The 18,349-nt window shown below is 38.0% G+C and overlaps 2 protein-coding genes across 2 annotated transcripts; both read right to left on the reverse strand.

The window, feature by feature from the left end:
- Nucleotides 1-143: 143 nt before the first annotated feature.
- Nucleotides 144-3,445, reverse strand: arl6ip4 (ADP ribosylation factor like GTPase 6 interacting protein 4). The gene is made up of 5 exons (XM_015378772.1): nucleotides 3,210-3,445; nucleotides 2,764-3,066; nucleotides 824-941; nucleotides 666-735; nucleotides 144-582 (listed from the first exon to the last, which is right to left on the reverse strand). The coding sequence occupies exons 1-5, from the start codon at nucleotides 3,370-3,372 to the stop codon at nucleotides 526-528; spliced, it is 711 nt and encodes a 236-aa protein (XP_015234258.1). The 5' UTR covers nucleotides 3,373-3,445; the 3' UTR covers nucleotides 144-525.
- Nucleotides 3,446-5,391: 1,946 nt separating this feature from the next.
- Nucleotides 5,392-12,130, reverse strand: mthfd2 (methylenetetrahydrofolate dehydrogenase (NADP+ dependent) 2, methenyltetrahydrofolate cyclohydrolase). The gene is made up of 8 exons (XM_015378734.1): nucleotides 11,943-12,130; nucleotides 8,444-8,628; nucleotides 6,992-7,114; nucleotides 6,734-6,886; nucleotides 6,534-6,641; nucleotides 6,268-6,360; nucleotides 6,050-6,175; nucleotides 5,392-5,969 (listed from the first exon to the last, which is right to left on the reverse strand). The coding sequence occupies exons 1-8, from the start codon at nucleotides 12,020-12,022 to the stop codon at nucleotides 5,821-5,823; spliced, it is 1,017 nt and encodes a 338-aa protein (XP_015234220.1). The 5' UTR covers nucleotides 12,023-12,130; the 3' UTR covers nucleotides 5,392-5,820.
- Nucleotides 12,131-18,349: the final 6,219 nt, after the last annotated feature.

Consider the following 18,349-nt stretch of genomic DNA (forward strand, 5'->3'; position numbering starts at 1 on the left):
GAATCAAATAATCTGTTAACCAAAAAAACAGGAACTCAAGTATGGACATCTTTAAAAAAGATCCTCTTAGTTTCTGTTGTTAATTCTGTTTCAAACCTATAATATGAGAACAATAATCAGACTGGTTAGGACCCATATCTACCTGATTTATTCATATGTCAGAGTTTAGTTGCCTTCAAAGACATTAGGATAATTACAGGGCCTGAGGGTTGAAAATAAAAAATAAATCCAAAGTGGAAAACTTAGAAACCCTAAACACAAAAAATCTCAAAACCTCAAACACACAGAATAGAAAGATAAGTATACATTTAAAAAAGGACAAATTGATGCCGTATGGGTGTAAAGTAAGAGACATAAATAGAATATTTAAATCAGATTTATTGTGTTTTATAATACCAGTTGTCTTCAAGGTGATGTGAGATAAAGAAACATATGTCAACAGTCCAAACAAATGTAAACATCTTCACAACATATTAAAATAAATCCAAATGATTTAAAAATTCACAGAAGCAGCTTATATATCTTCTATCTGTTCATTCCCAGTTTCCTCTGGAAGGCATTCCCGTCTCCCATTGTAGCTTGCTAATGGATAAAACAGAAATGTTTATCATCCACCTGACAGCACCAATACCCTCTCCACATCAGCTCAATGATGTTCTGCTCACCTTGTTGATCTCTTTGTGTCTTTCTCTGGTCACTATCTCCTCGATGATCTCTCCTTCTCCTCTCATCAACCTGGAAGGAAGAAGGTCAAACATCAAAAGACTGGAGAGTTTCATTTCATGGTTGTTAAGCTGCAGTTAAACATCTCTCTGTGTCAGACCTGGTTCTTCCAGTTTCAGGATCCACCACCCTGCGGATCACACTTTGCCTGGCCTCGTACTCCTCCTTAGTTAGAGGTCTCTTTGTGGCGAGCCGGGCCTTCTGCTCATCAGTCATGACTGGAGAACAAAACATTTTATTTAGCAAAACATAAACAAAAATGGGTATTATGTGTGAAAAAGGTCAGAGCACACAACCCCCCAACAAGTCCCACCCTCTCTGTCTGCATAATGACATCAGTGAGATGCTTCATGTATAGTTAGTAATATGAGAGTGGGCAAAGTTGACCCACTCCTCTCTTTAGGCTTAAGATATTTGCTAGGTTTCCAGCATGTAAAGCAGTTTTATGCGTCTTCATTTGGCCCCAACTTTCCATTTTAGCATGTATCTCAATCCCGCTCTGATTCATGGTGGACCAGTCAGAGGTCTCATTCATAAAACACTGTAGGATCCATACCAATAGTGTATACACAGCAAACACCCAAAAATGGAGCAAGCCAAAATAAATAAATACTAATCCTGATCTATGCAGGCCGGAAAACAAGCATTTTATGTTCTGCTAACATTTCATCTTCTGCCCACATTCAACCATAAATGGTTGACGGAAAGCACCACATGGATGTTGTGTATTTAAATTAACCATCTGATCAAAAAAACTGAAGTGTTTATGTGAGAGGTGGAAAGTCAGATAAAGATGCTTGGTAGTCATAAATCTCAGAAGGTTTCATTAATATTTATTTTTATTTATAATGATCAGGTTATCGTCCTGGGTTGGGGAACATTGGTAACCCCTAAAAAATGTGTTCCCTCCAAATTGTCAAATTTCCAAAGTCTCCAGCATAGTTAAATCATCCACTATGCACAGGTGGGTCAGTATTTAAATGTTTATAGCAATGGATGGTAATTCTTCACACCTTGCTACATGAATACAATGACGTTGATCAACAAAGAAAAATGTAAATGTGTGCAGATTTTTTTATTTTGCATTTAAGCTGCTTAGAAACCTAGTTTCATTCACGTGTCAGGTAGACTCCGCAGTTCAATTAGATATATCACACTTTTGGTACTGATAAAGTCAATGTACGATTAAAGTTTCATATGAGAAGACAACAATTTGTTTATATATATATATATATATATATATAAATCAAAAGCTTTGGGTGGAAGTTGACTTAGACAAGTCTTAAGCTGCATTTTGTGAGTATGCAAGCTTTTTAATGAGACCTCTGGTCCAGCTGAAATGGAGGACCAAAACTAACATAATTAAGAATAAATGTCACAATGTATTTATGAATTTGTGTTTTAATTCATTTTTTTTATTTCTTTATCAATTAATGTATTCTTTTTTTCATCCCTTATATTGCAAACTGTAAATATGCAAACATAATGCTGAATCAATGCACCTTAAAACCATAACTATTCCACTCTGATGCTTCTAATGCTGGTTGGAATGAAGAATCATATTAACGCCAATCATGCTGTTCTGGTATCCAATAAAAATAACAACAGTGCTGGCCTATTGTATAGAGCAGGGTGGTTGTGCTCTGAGAAGGTTGCAAGTATGCGGTTCGATCCCCACAGCCTCCGCTCTGGGTTCCCTGAGCAAGACCCCTCATTGCTCCTGGGTGCCGCACAATTGCAGCCCACTGCTCCCTAAGGGGATGGGTTAAATGCAGAGGGTGAATTTCCCCATTGTGGGACAATAAAGGGATTTAGAATTCAGTTTTAGACTCATCTGTCTAAAGACTATCACTACAGGAATGCAGAGATTAGTAAATGTTCTCTATCAGTTTTTAGACTGCCCTTCATGCTTTTCAAAGGTTTTCCATCCAGTATTGCTCAGTCTGCTCCTGTCGTTTAAATTTTTTTTTTTTTTGACTTCTTTTAGTATTTCATAGAACATATCACAGATATTTCATCGATGTCTCTTGAATGTCTCACCTGGTCCGAGCTCCACCTCTTCCTCCTCCTCCTCTCTATTCTGCATCAGCTCCAGGTATGATGAAGGTTTGACTGCAGGACTCTGCAATGCCTCTGCCTCCTGTTTCTTCTCCTTCTTTAGCTTCTTTTTCTCCTTTTTCTTCTGTTTCTTTAACTTTGCCTTCTGCTTCTTCAATTTTTTCTTTCTTGCTTTGCTCTTCTTCTTTTTTCTCTTCTCATCACTCGAGGAGGAGGAAGATGAAGATGTGCTGGATGATGAAGATGAGGAGCGCGTCCTCCGCCTCTTTCGTTGCTCTTCGCCATCTGAGGAGAAACATATACTTAGGAAGCTTGAGACTCGATTTTATATATATATATATATATATATATATATATATATATATATATATATATATATATATATATATATATATATAAAAATTTTCAATGAACAAGCCAGCTCCAACCTGTCTTCTTTTTCTTCTTATGAGAAGCTTTCTTAGACGACCTGCTCCTGCTGGAGGAGGAGGAAGAGGAGGAGGAAGAGGAGGAGGAAGAAGACCGTCTGCGTTTCTTTTTCTCTGTTTTTTTCTCCCTGGTCACTTTATCTAACGATCTGCTGCGATTCATCGCGAAAACACAAGTTGTTTACAGTAATAGCGGCTTCGCTGCAGGAAGCGCTGGCCGGAAGTTTGTTCGTCTCTAAATTCCGCGCCTCCACAAAAGAAAGGTTCCTAGTTCCGCCGCGGGGACGCTGGCTGAAGGCTGGAGGGCTTGAAGTTTGCAGTTGAATATTGGATATTCAAGCTCCGCAGTTGTATGTAATCTAATCGTGCTATTAGATTACATAAACGAGGCACACACATTTTAATTTAATTATAAGTCATTTTCATATTTTTAAACATTTTCTCCATTCAAATGTATTGTTTTTCTTCAGTAGGTTCCAGGTAATGTGACCCATTGACTCAAAATCTGTCTGAAGTTGTTCTACAAGGGAAAGAGGACGCACCCATCTTTGTTTCATTTTAAGTAATTTTATATTTTCTAGGATTTTTATTTAAATTAAAATGTATTTTTCTTCAATGGGTTCCAGGTCAGGTGACCCACTGACTCAAAATCTATCTGAAATTTTTCTACTAGATGGGACAGATGAGGAACACTCATTTTTTTCCATATGACATAAAATGTCTCCCTCCAGTAGATCATCTACAGTTCTAATATATTTTCTTAGCCACTGTGCCCAGTAAAGTCTGTTTATTGATTTTAATTTGTGGGTTATGCCACAAGGGGTCGTATTTTTGCACATATGTAACAAGCTTGTATTATTTATGTACCTCCAGCCATACGATTTTAGAAAGTTTCAAGACATGATTTTTTTGTTTTATTCCCTTTATTTGACTGTTATAAAATATCTATTGGTCTGAATGGTGAGGGAAGCTGTCATTCTATTAAAACCCAATTCAGGTTGATTTCCCCTGCCCAATGCCAGTTTGGACGTTTCAAAAGAAATACTGTAATATTCTGTATCAGGCAGGGCTAAGCCCCTTTTTTTTCCTGGTTGGCAGAGCTGATTAATGCTAATATGGGGTTTACCAGCATTGCAAGCAAAGTGTTGGATAATGGTATTGTAACTTCTTAGTATTGCCCCTGGTACACACATAGGTAAGTTTACAGTACAACAGTTTAGAGGGTCTATGTCCATTTTCACTGTGTTTGCTTTTCCACATAATGTTAAATTTAACTTACTCGATTTATACAAATTACCTTTCATTGTAGTAATATAACTAATGAAGCAAATACATTTAGTCATAAAAATATGGCACAGAAAACAGTTGTATAGGTTAATGAAGGACGTCTCTATTCATCACCATGAAGGTTTAGTCCTTTTCGACCATTGACCTTTTCTCTGTCTCCTACATTGCTTGTGACAAATTTCAAATGGAGCTTCTTTAGGATTTCTTCCTGCCACACTGACATAAAAGGCCAGAGTTGTGGAGGCGTCTCCTTAAGGAACGTGAATCTTCTCATCCCCTTCACAGTTACCTTGAGCCACTTGTTTGCTCCTTGATTCACCCGATACTTAGCCATTTTCTCTCCACTATCAGGTGATGCATTCAAGATGGTTCGTTGAAGTTTTCTAAGGGCAATACTTCAAACACCACTTTGAACTTCTCAAACTTGTGTTCCTTGGTCTTCATGATGCCATTATTTATGCATGTTCTGAACAAATCCCGGATGCCTTTACAGATCAGTTTTATAGATACAGAGATCTAATGAGACACATTTGGAGTCCGTTTACTTCTTCTGAAGGGAACTAGCAGTACTTGAGGTCATGCAGGGAATCAGAGATAAACTATGGGGCTCAGTACGCCACACCTCATATTTTAAAATTGTGCATCATTTCTGCCACTTTAATGTTGAACATTTATCGTTTGCGTATCATGAAAATCCTAATGATTTTCTGATTCTTTGAAATGAATGCTTTTGCTAGGCCCTGTAAAGGTTGGTTTGCCCATCTACCCATTTAAATATGCTATGTCCAGCATTTCAAGTCCTTTTTACAGTCTAATATAGGTACTCCAATATAGAAATGTTTATGCACAAGAAGCAACAATGCAAGAAGCAACAATGCAAGAAGCAACAATGCAAGAAAATTGCAATATTTATTTCATAGTTTTTTTGCAAGGCATTAGTGGATCTTTAAAGCTTGTATTTCAAAAAACAATCTTGCTCCTTATAGCCCTTAACACACTCCTGCCAAGAGTCATAGACTGCCACAAGTCTGCATTTATGTGTAAAATATTGTCTCTGTAGCAATAAATAGAAACAATCTCTCTTTAAAACCACCAAAGACGTACATTGCAAATGATAAATACTGTTACAAAGCACATGCCTCTGCATGAGTTAGTGTAACAGGCTAAAAACGGCCGAACTTGATGCTCAGGAGGAAGAGCCTCCAAGTGATCATCTTTCCACTCTGTGTGCAAAGTGGAGCTCACTGCGCTGCTCCAAGTAAGAAAACAAGCGGGTGTTGCTGGAAGGAATGTTGCTGTTGCTCGGTTTTACTGTGAGGCCCTTTTAGGATGCAACAGCCACACAGACCCTCTCCTGATGGAGCTGCAGGACACTTCTGGCAGCTTTGACAGTGTTCTTCATGAGCATGGCAACAGTCATCGGCCCGACTCCTCCGGGAACCGGGGTGATGAATCCAGCCTTCTTTTTTACACCTGACAGAGGGTAGAAATAGGAAGTTAACAAGATGAAGGCAACATTGAATCAGTGCCAAAAAAAAAGTTTTCTCAGTTACCTTCAAAATCCACATCTCCAACCAGTCTGCTCTTCCCAGTGACAGGGTCATGGACTCTGTTTATTCCGACATCGATCACAGCAGCTCCCTCTTTGATCATGTCAGCTGTGATCAGGTTGGGAATCCCTAACAGCCATGTGGAGAACAGTTAGTTAAGATAAGACATTCAAAATCAAGATAACGGGAAGATTACAGATGAAAAGCAATCAGTGACAAACCTGCAGCAGCCACAACAATGTCTGCTAATCTGGTGTGCTGGCAAAGCTGTTCCTTTGGAGTGTAACGGTGTGAAATAGTGACTGTTGCATCACCTATTGCAGACCAGAAAACAAGAGGATATGAAACTCATCCTACAAGGTATGCATAACTCTGATTTGTAAAGAAATGCTTCATTTTAAAACCTCACTGTATCTCATTGAGACTTTTAGTACACAAAGCAGAAGAATAAAAATATATATATATATATATATATATTACAACTCACCCCCAGGCCTCTCATGACGGCCGTCTGTGTGCAGTAACATGGCAATGGGCATACCGACGTTCTTGGAGCGTCCAGCAACAACAACATTCTTCCCAAAGGTAGGAATACCTGAAAGACACAAGTTGTAAAAGTTAAATATTGTTTTAAATTGACTAAAGTAGTATTCTTACACAGTGTTCGGCATAAGAGGCCAGTTCTACCTGTGCGTTTGATAATTTCCCAGACTCCCCAGGGCGTTGCGGGAAGCATGGTGGACTGATCCAGGCACATGCGGCCAACGTTTACAACATGGAAGCCGTCTACATCTTTGTTTGGAGCCACCGCGTTGCAGACCGCGCGCTCGTCAATGTGCTCTGAGTTAAAACAGGGACGTGTTAGATATATCTTATCATTTTTGCCAATAGGAAAACTTATCAGACTCATGAGACTCCTCCCATCATGCCCCTTATATGGCATACCAGGCAGAGGTAGCTGGACTAGCAGGCCGTCTACTTGAGGGTCTGTGTTGAGTTTATAGATTAAGTCCAGTAACTCCTCCTCGCTGATCTCTGAGTGTTTGAGAATTGTCTCACTTGAAATTCCTGTGGGAGTAAAATGAGAGAACAAAGACCAACAAGTTAGGTAAAGGAGAGTATTGAAGGATTCATGTTTAACATTCCCCACTGGTTCCACCATGTCCGACGCAAGAAAAGTCTCTACAGGCCTTACAGGTCCATGCTATACTCTGAGCTGAATTTATTTATAATACAGTTAATCCTCTTAGTGCGACGCAGACTCATATCACAGCATTTAATTTACAACTCTCTGTGGATATAAATAATTACCGTCAGCCTGTTGAAGATGGAGTCCAGTCTTAATAACTGGCATGATCTTTACTCTCTTATTGAGGGGTGGTTTAAAGAAATGGAAATCTGTGTTACATTGTAATCATTCCCCAGGGAAATGGCAGTTCTTAAACACTTACCAAATGAGCATAGCCTGACGTAGTCCGACTCAATTCTAGTCAGAATATGAGTCTGATACTGCTCCATAGAGCTGTGATTATGGGGCGTGTTTTGAACGAACCAGGAAAAAAAAATGCCTCTGCACTCAATTGGATAGACCTACAACCAATAAGAGCAACGGAGTGCGTGACGTATCTTAAGCCACACATAGTTGTAGTCAACAAAAATCAAAGCGTGCAGTTGCAAGCCTAGAATAAGAAGATGAGCCTTGATCGCGTTTCTCTGTTCCTCTTTTAAAATTAATTTGCTGTCGATATCTTCTAGAACAGACCTAATAGCAGAATCTACTCACCCAAACTCTCCAGCGGCAGCCATTATTGTTGTCACCCAAGCGCGCATTGGTCACGTGGTTGATAACGTTACTCTTGATCATCTGTCCATCATCGTATAAAGCCCGCCCTGACAATTTGATTGGATCGCCTGACAGTGGGCTTTAATACTCGCGCTACTATGGAGCAGAGCCAGACCGAACTTCCCCGAACTCAAACCTTGTGGGCGGGACTAAGTTCGGACTGGCACCCAGGCTAAAATGAGCAGATAATGAACTAGAAAAGCACTCAGAGGGTGCAGACCTCCACCATGCAGCACATTTTGCCACAAATTGTGACTTCCACCAAGAGCTAAAACTTGCAAATGATCTGGCTCATTACCAAGTCTGAATGAATTGCTCTTTTGCATGAGGCGCACCTCTGGTAAAAAATTTATTGAAATCAGTCCATAACTTTTGAAGTTATCGTGTACACGGGAAAACAAACACGCCCATTCTCCTAAAACAACCTCCTTGGTGGAGTTAATAAGATTCACTATACTGACATACAACGAAGAGCTTTTGCATCAAAATATGCTTGATGCCGACTGCAATCATTCACCATTTGGCTTTGAAGAGCAATGGATTTCCCTGCTTACCGACATCGGCTGCAGCCCGAGTCTTGTTGAGAACGTAGGAGTGACTGGCTGGGTTGTCTCCGACTAGAATGACGCTCAGGTGGGGCCTCCTGTTTCCGGCTAAGACCCACTGCTCCACATCGGCCCGGGTCTCTTCCCGGATCTGACGTGCCAGCTTCCTCCCTGAGATGACCACCGCCTCTGCCCTAACAGAGAAAATAAGACAGGAAAAAAATTATTAGTATTTATTTTCCTATAAATAGGAATAAGACGATGAAAACTGAGCAGAGTGCATCACTTCACCTAAGCTGTAAACAACCTAATCAGTAGCAACTTCTTGTTTTTTGGACGCAGACTTTATTTAACTGAGACTTTTAACACCTGAACCCTGTAGAGCCTCTCAGCCATGCAGCTTGGAGATGCACCAGATCCAGCTTCCAAAATTAGATGCAACAACTCTCCCCCTGACTTAATTCCATTCCAGATATCACATACATCATTAAAACTACTGGTACGCTACTACTTTGCCCCAGTTCTGCAATTCCTAACTATATTATATAACAATACACATAATAGATAATAACTAGAGAGTAATGAGCCATCATCAGTGATGTAACGACCTCTGTTGGTCTGCCAAAACCAATTAACACCAGAAAAAGTATCACAACCAAGAGAGAAAAATGCAGAGACTGCAGGACAGCAAATGGTAGAGTAGATTTTAACTCAGCTTCTTTAATATTTATTCAGATATAATTATAAATGAAAGATGAAAATTTCTTTATCAGTTAATTTTTTGGAACCGCTTTGGGATTTCTACTTGATTTTTACTAATCCAGTTCCTTATCTGGGAAGCACATTTTCAGGAAAAAATATGCACAAAATATTGCAGTGATGACATTTGAAGGGATTAACCTATATTCTTCTTTCCTCTGTTCTTCTTTCCATCATCTCAATGATCACTTTCCATTAGTATTCTAAAATGTGTAGGGTCTACATCAGATGTTTACATGTGGAACAGTGAAAGTTTTTCCAGCTGGGCAACTATATTATTGGAAAGAAGCATCTCATTGCATGACTCCTGAAATATAATACCCAACCAAACATTGCTTCCATACAGCTTTATAACAGATCCTCCCCTTTAACAGCTGTTCACCGCCCTGAGAAACTCAGTAAGTTTATTTTATTTTCTACTTCGCTGCACATTTCCTTTATCTTAGTATTCCATTTTATCTACTATAGACATAATTTTCGTATGTTTTAGATTTGCAATAACTACAAAGCTTTGTGCTTCCACTTCCCTTTCACTTTCATGATCGTTCATATGAATTTCCCCAGTGTGCAGCAATTCAGGACATTTCTATTATATTATATTCATGGTTGTAATAATGCACATACTGATATTCCAATAAAATTGACCCAGTAAATATTATGCAACTCTACCCTTAAGCCATCACTACTCAGTGATTAATATAAAAAAGATCACTTGGGTCCCACATTTACTAATTTGGAAAAGTCTGGATGTTAAGGAGCAACATGTGCCTAGCACACCACTGGTTTGACATTATCCATCTTGTGATCATTCAGATCATGTGCTGAACCCATGGGATTTGGTTTCTTCCACCTTCTGTGTAACATCAGATGCCGATAATGCAAAGTCAGGCTAGACACAGCACGCTTCCACTAAATTTCCTCACGGGATGCGAAGTTTTCCATCGTTGTTACATAACTGATGGCAGACAACGTGACGCGTCTTAACATGCGATGCTGAACTGTTGTCACGCTATCACAATAAGAAAACGCCACAGCTGTAGGGCTAAATTATTTTTTTATAAAATGTGTCTGAGTTTAATGAAAACTGAATGCATAAATGCATCAATGTATTTACAACCATGCATGGGTCATTTTATAAATAGTATCTAAGACTACTTTCATTTTCACTTTCTATACAAAAGGAAATTTCGTTTTGTATAGCTTTCATGATATTTCCATTACTTAAAGTGCAGCAATGATCAAATACAAACAGTGTGGGAGAAAAAAAACAAAAAAACAAAGAATTAGTAGCAGTAGTAGTTTAAGTTGAATATTTCATAAAACAATAAAAAACAAAGCACATTTAGAAAGTGTAAATTTGGAATAAAAAGTGCACAACATTGTTCAAATATTTAATCTTTCTATAGAGTGATAGTGTGCTCCCTTTGTCTTAAAGAGGATGATTTTTTTTTTTTATCTGAAAACACAAAAACAAAGAACTGTAATTTTAAAAGTACAACCTTTGAAGTTCATATTTAAAATAGCAAATTAGAAAGTTTTTTTTTTATTTTAAATTTGCAAAAAAAGGATCCAAATATGGGTGGGTTTTTGTCTCATGAAATCATTTTCATAAAAAAAATATATATATATATGCTCACAATAAAACTTTTGATATATTGGCTTAAGGATGGATTAAAACAATTTTTAAAAACACCCGAAAATTGTCAGAAATGTTATTTTTCATTGGTTAATGGATACATTTGATGATTGTGGGGTGTTTAGTGGTTTAAATCAGACTTCGTTACTGGTACCTTAATGAAGCCCATTTGAAGTTTGTATATTTTTCCAAAAGCATATTCTGTAATCGTCAGGCTTTCATTGTTTTGCTATGCTGTTACAGCCATACAGTTGCCTAATAGAGATTTAAGTAGAAAAACCTGCTGCACTTTAAAAATGGAAATGTGTTGAGAGCTGTACTGAATGAAATTTCTTTTTATACATTTTGTGAACAAAATGACAATAAAATCTAAGTCAAAAAAAACTATATATATATATATATATATATATATATATATATATATATATTTTTTTTTTTTTTTTTTTTCCTTCATCTCACCATCATCATTATCACAATAGCAGGCCTACCACAACATTTCATTAGAATATTTTTAAAGGGTAATATTTCACAGCTCTAGACCAAAGCATGCATACATGGCTTTATTTTCATCAATTACCTTAAAGTTGTATTTAAAGACATTTTAATGTCTTTATGCATTTCTACAGCAAAATAAATAAATGTATTAGAGGAAACAAAATATTTGACTAATTTGTCCACTGTTTTATTTTAGATTTGAGTTATAAAATATAAGGATTAAACTTTGTTTCTCCTTTATCTGCATTGATCTTTCTTGTAGGATAGCCAGCACCTCGACCCCCAGCTGAAACTGGCCTCCTTCAGACCCCCAGACTGCAAACACTCTGCCAGATTTCATCAGCCAGCCAGCAGGCTGCAATGCTACCGGCGAACCGCTAGAGGCGCTCACTCATGCAACAATGTAACAAACAGGACATTTAGTTCAATCAAATGTAGCAAACCGATGAGTAAAATAACCGGGATTCTCATCCATGGCGCACTAAGACACCACGGAGAAGAGCCCAGGACACAAATCTAGTTTTTATTTTCTATGTCCGACGGCAGCTTAGTATGCAGTGATGGGATGTGTTTAATGTCCCCTCGGTTGTTGCTGCGGGAAGATACACCTCGGCTCACCTGGAGGTGGATGTGTGCAGGCTGCAGACTTGGTGCTGGACGTGCTGGCACAGCTTCCTGAGAGCCCTGATAGTTGCCATTTTGAAGGAGGGAGACGCACCACCACCGGCTGGTTATGAAACACAGAGGCACCTCCTCCACCCGGCCTGACGGAGCACTGTCTGGGAAGGAGGAACTGGAGCACAGAGGCTTTAAACTCTCCCCCTCCCCCTGGTCCTTGCGTCACCGCACGTCACCGTTTTCTCCCTCCTCTGATTGGTTCCAGAAACTTATCTAACCCCCCCCCCCCCCCCGCACCCTCTCACATCTGTCACGTAAGAAACACAAAAAACGTTTGTGGTAGATTTATGTTTTTAACCACTTAAAGAATTTATATTTAAAACCTTTAATACCATTGAAAAGCTTAATCATATCAGTAATTCACATTTAAATTACATAAAACTGGGGCGTGTCGTAAATCTGCGCAAAAACTTAGCAGACTTTAGACAAACTTCATAGTCATTTTCCATACACAGAGTGTATGTAAAACAATATTTCGTTTATAAAGCTTTCCGAAATGGACTTTTTTTTTTTAGCAGCAGCTCAGCAGTGACAAAGAACAATAAAATACAAAAGTGATCAAATTGTAAGCAGTGTGGGAGAGACGGTCCAGGGGCGGAGCTAGATGGGGGGCCAGGGGTGGCCATGGCCACCCTTAGCCAATCATTGGCCACCCCTACCATTTCCCCCTTCTCATTCAGACAGTGGCAGAAGTAATATTCTCAACTGGAATATTCAATATATTTTAATTTTTCATATATTAATAATTACTTGACAACAAAAACACTGTGGTTGATTATGCACACCAATAATCTAACTTTATAGATGATAAATACAGAATTCATGCTCTTTTCAGAAGTAGTTTTTGTTTTTTATGGGGTAAAGAAGAAATGATGCATCACTGCAAGTCATCCAGGAGTCTTCAGTGAAATCATAGATAAGTAACTATTTTAATAAAAACGTAATAATAAATGTATGTAGATATTAGTTGTAGTAAATATCAGTTTTATGCAGAATGATTATTGATAAAAGTAGGCAAGTAATGACAATAGAAAAGATCTTCACCACAGAACTCAAACCTCAAATATTTTTATCCACTATAGCTTTTGTCTAGAAAGCACAGATGTTTGGATATATGCGTCTACTTGTTACTAAAGGGTGTGGGGATGTATAGTTTATCTTTATTTAGAAAATATGGATGTTTTGCTCGTTAATTTTCCTGTTGGAAAGGTAACGGTCAATCTACACTGACCACCCTTATAAACATTTTCTTGCTAAAAAAAAAGAAAAAAAAAGGCACTGATGTCTGCTGATGGTTGATTGATTTCAGGAGATACTTTTAACCTAACATATGTTTACATTCCCCTTCATTGGTACACTCCTAAATGTAATTATCTTTCACAAAAGGATATAGGTTAAAACCTTCTTATAAGTGAATAAAGTCCATCAGATCTCACTGTGTCAGCATATTCTAGGATGGGTTGTTAAAGAACACTGGAAAACTGACAGCATCCAGACCAAAATGGGCGGTTCTACTCAGGGGCCAACTGGGGGGCAATGTCCCTTTACAATTTTTCCTGGTCGCTGTTATTTCCCCAATACTAAAGAAATTATGCAAAATTAATGTATGGTGAATAAATTATGATATACACTGGAATATAAACCACAACTGATAGTTCCCCTGGGCCAATTTATTTAAAAAAAATGTATTTCATGAACCATTGAATAATTAAGTTGATGAATTGTTAGCTTCAGTTATATAGCAATATTTTAACATTTTTCATCAGAATCAGAAATCCTTTAATAATCCCAGAGGGAAATTACTTATTATCTGCTAGATATGAGGTGTCCAGAGCTGTAAATGGCTCTTTGGTTAACAAAATATATAACAGACAATTAACAATTTGCACTGTTTTTGTTTCATCCTTTTAGATCTGCCACTGAAGAGTGAGAAGCACACATGTTAGACAGAAAGTTTGTAGAGAGGCTGTATAAAAACCTTCATCCCCGTTTTTTTCCTTTTTCTCCAAATTTATTTTCAGATCAGCAAAATAACTACTAATTTTCAAGGAGTAGTTCTGGCTGGGTTATTTTTCCTTTGTCCAAAAAGAGGGTTTTTTTCTTCTTGATTTTTTTTAATTAATTTTTTTTTAGCGAACAAGAGTTTGATGTATTACCACCACTAACCAGTAAGGAGTGTGGACCAGGAGCAACAAACTTAAGGCACAAAAAAATACAATAATAATAAAAAAAAAAGTTAAAAAAAAAACTCCCTACAGAGGGCTTCTCCTGGAGCTGCTGCAGACATTGGGTCATCAGCTGCAGGTACGGTGCCTCTACATCTGCATATCATCAGCAACCTGGACACTTAAGAGGAGAAGGACGGCAACTATTCTCCATGTTATTCTGATTGGTAACTCTCAAGCCCTCCAGTGCTCTTTCAACCTCTGTGCATCAAAGTAATTTTGTTCATGTTTTTTCAGAACACTGTCCCTGAGAGTTAACGAGCCTTTAAGCAAAGAGCTTTCACTCTAAGAGACTCTTCTGAGAAGCTAAATAGACTAGAACCGCTCTTCCTTGCACAATCTGTCCACTCAGCCGCTGCTGTGGACTTCACTAACAACCTCCACTGGAAGGACCCGTTTTTCTCAGCCACAGCCTTAGATCCCACTCACCTCTGCTTAGCGGAGGAATCTCACTCTGATAAGTAAGCCTGTTGCAATCATTTCTCAGTCATGTTCCGTTTTAACCCTATGCCCTGTTTTTCAGAGGACCAGAATCCCACAGCCACTGCTTTTTGAATGTACCCACATCTGCCCTTCACGCTGTTGGTTAATTAAATATTAAATACATTTTTTAAAAATTCATTTTTCATGTCTTCTGAGAGTTAACTTAAACAAAAAGTAATCAATTTTACCTTAGATTATAAATTGACTGTATTTAGAAAGCTGAGCTCCCTGCACAAGCCAACCCCAGACTTTGTTCCTTAACCTGCTGGATTCTTAAATAATGCAAATTAAACTTATTTAAAAACTGAAAGAGAGCATCACATCTTCTAAGAGGAAAAAAGTAGAAAAACAATGTCTTTGACGTCTGTCAGGCTGTAAAATGATTACAGGCTATTTTCAGGACTATGGGGAAACAGCCAAAATTAGAGCAATAATCTACAACTTAACATACAGCTGTGGTGAACCTCTCTGGGAGTGGCACAGTCTGCCATGCAACCAGGAGGTCATGAATCATCCCTAAACTTGTAAAGCAGCTCAGGATTCACTTCAGTCAAACGTTTAAGTGAATCAACAATATCAAAGAGACGAGCAAACATAACACAACATAAATGTCCAGTCTCCTGATTGCCATATAGCAAAGCTAAAGTTCTCAAAACTTCTATGGGAAAAACATTCTATCAGAATCAGAACCAAGTATATTGCCAAGTAGTTTGCACTTACAAGGAATTTTCCTTTGTGTTGACGATGCAGACAAATTAGATATACATACAGAATCTAGAGCTATATACAATATAAAACATACATTAAACTATACACAATATTCAATTCAATTCAGTTTATTTATATAGCGCCAAATTCACAACACATGTCATCTCAAGGCACTTTACAGTTCAACCAGATCATACAGTCAAATTGATACAAAGTTTTCTATCTAAGGAAAACCAGTTGATTGCATTGACTCATTGACTCAAATACAATCCCCCACACTAAGCATGCTTGTAGCGACAGTGGAGAGGAAAAACTCCCTTTTAACAGGAAGAAACCTCCAGCAGAACCAGGCTCAGTGTGAGCGGCCATCTGCCGAGGCCGACTGGGGTTCAAGGAGACAGAAGCAGAGATACAAAAAGCAGCTGTAAAAGGCGGCCCCGTCCAGGAAACACACAGCCAGGCAGACGAGCTCCAAGGCAGCTCCCATGCCAGAGGACGAAGAGAGCACATCCACTCAGTCACGGTTAGAGAAACAGGACGTAGTACGTAGTACATACATAGCTATATACTATATACACAGTAGACTGTGCATTATCTAATGTAGGTCCTGAACAGGGAGGGAGAGAGGCAGTGTCATGGGGGTCTCTGTGCCTTGTTGATAAGGCTGGTAGGGGATGTGAAGAAACTGTTCTTGTGGTGTGAGGTTTTGGGCCTGATGGACTGCATCCTCATGACAGAGGGAAGTGACTGAAATAGTTCGTGGCTGGGGTGTGAGGAATCAGCCACAATCCGGACCTTAAGTTCAATTACACTTTTATTGTGCAGCGTGAAATTGGCCCAAAGAATAAAACTAATGCTACAACCAAAAGAATAGGAAAATATTGTCGTCAAACCAAGGTCTGGCCCTAAATTCAATTCAGATACTGCAACGTAACTATTTTTAAAGGATAAATGGCCTATTACAGCACTATTAACTAAATTTAGTTCAGTTTCAGGACATATCACTAGATTTAAACAAAATTAATCTCAAGGCACTTCGTAAGGCAAACTGATCTTTTGTATATAATATTTAACCACAGTCCAACACTTTCAGATTTAGCCCGTTATGCCAGTCAGGGCAGATCTTCTTTTCCATGCCAGCTAATGATATCACTATGAGTCACGAGAGGCAATCCCTCCTCCTCAGCAAGCTTGCAGTGTCAGTAGACAGTTTTTGTTTGTTAACCTTTCAGCATCCCTAACCTGTCAGCAATCCCACATCGTTTTATTTTCTAACAGAAAAACACACATTTAACATCACATGTGAAATATTAAAATGCTAAACAACAGCGTGGATATAAACATAGGACTTACATACCTAATAAAGATACAGAATTTTACACTATTGAAATGAGCAAATCCAACAAAGGCACCACTTCATTTACCTTTATGATGTGTGTGAGAGTACCGGTACACATGAAAACTGAACACTTCTACCTCTGCTTTTATTAAAAGGCTCCTCAGGTCAAGATTTAGCTTCTTTTTTTTTTTTAAATATATGTTTATTAAGTTTTCAAAGTGCAACATACAAAATCACACACCCGAGTATAAAGCATACCTATATTTAAAAAAAATACATTCCAAGAAAAAAAATACTCTTACCAATACAACAATAGTAATAATACAAAAAAACCCTTCAATAACAGAGGGAAAGAGAAGAGAGAAAGACAGAAAGAGAAAACAAATAAATAAAATGAAAAAAATGGAAACAAGCTAGACAAGTTAACGGTTACACTGCACTGATTACCATTTACGCTTTAGGATAGTACTGATTTAGCTTCTTATCCAGAGAATTTCAACAATTTCCATCGAATGCATGAGTTTAGTGACCTTCTTGTGTACCTGTGCAGGTGTGGCCTGTGTTTTTATCACTAATGTGCTAGATTATGTCACGTTGTGTTTGTTAAAGTGGGGGAGCCTGCCACAGACAGGGAGGTAGACCCAGTCCAGTGGTGCTTTATTGGTAACAGCAGCGATGAGCAGAGGAATGAACTTTGACCTTCATGCATTCTGGGACTCCTCTCTGACCATTGTACAGGTTAGTATGGCGAAATGCATGAGTTTAGTAAAGTCTTCAAGTTACATCACCGCTTCATTTAGGTAACCAACCTAGGAAAGCCTATATAAATGTTATAAATCATGTCTTAATGGGCATCATGTCTCATAACGTATCTGATTTTATTAGCTTTGTGATAGCAAAATCCAGAAAGTATATTTGAATAAAAACAACTTATTTGCTGATAAGGCTATGGTTAAAAAAAGGTTTATGTAAAAAAAACAAAAAAACAGTTGGACATAATTACAAAGATGTGAATAGGAGGGCAATATGAATAAAACAAGAACTTGGGCTTTAAGTGAGAATTTGATTAAAATGGTTTTGGCATGTGAGTTGTAAATATGAATTACTTCCTATTAAGCTATTAGAACTAAACTTAGTAAAACCAAAAAGTTGTGTAGGTCTTCTTTGTCGAAATGTTTAATCTCTTCTTCAGACTCCTTCCGTAATCTTCTTTTATTGTTATTGCTCGGAGGATTCCCTGTTCTTTCCAGATGACTCAGTCATGTTTGCAACAATAGCATTAAGAGTAAGGGACAGATTGACTCTCCGCCTCTATCTAAAGATGGATGGTATCACAAAAAATAGCATATTTTACTTACCTTTCAAAGCAACATTACTTCCTATCCAGAAACAACTAGACAACAATTGACATTTGACAGGTTTACCATGGGAATAGTATTGATATTTAACCACAGAAATATTTCAAAACTTCATATGTGGTATGCGTCATATAATAAAAACATTTCAAAAAAAAAGAAGAAAGAATTGAAACTAAAAGTCTACATACAACATGAAAAAAAAACTTTTTACCTGCACTGTCTGACATGAAATTA

This window comes from Cyprinodon variegatus, unplaced genomic scaffold (genome assembly GCF_000732505.1).
Source record: "Cyprinodon variegatus isolate N-32 unplaced genomic scaffold, C_variegatus-1.0 Scaffold178, whole genome shotgun sequence".
NCBI classification, from domain to species: domain Eukaryota; kingdom Metazoa; phylum Chordata; class Actinopteri; order Cyprinodontiformes; family Cyprinodontidae; genus Cyprinodon; species Cyprinodon variegatus.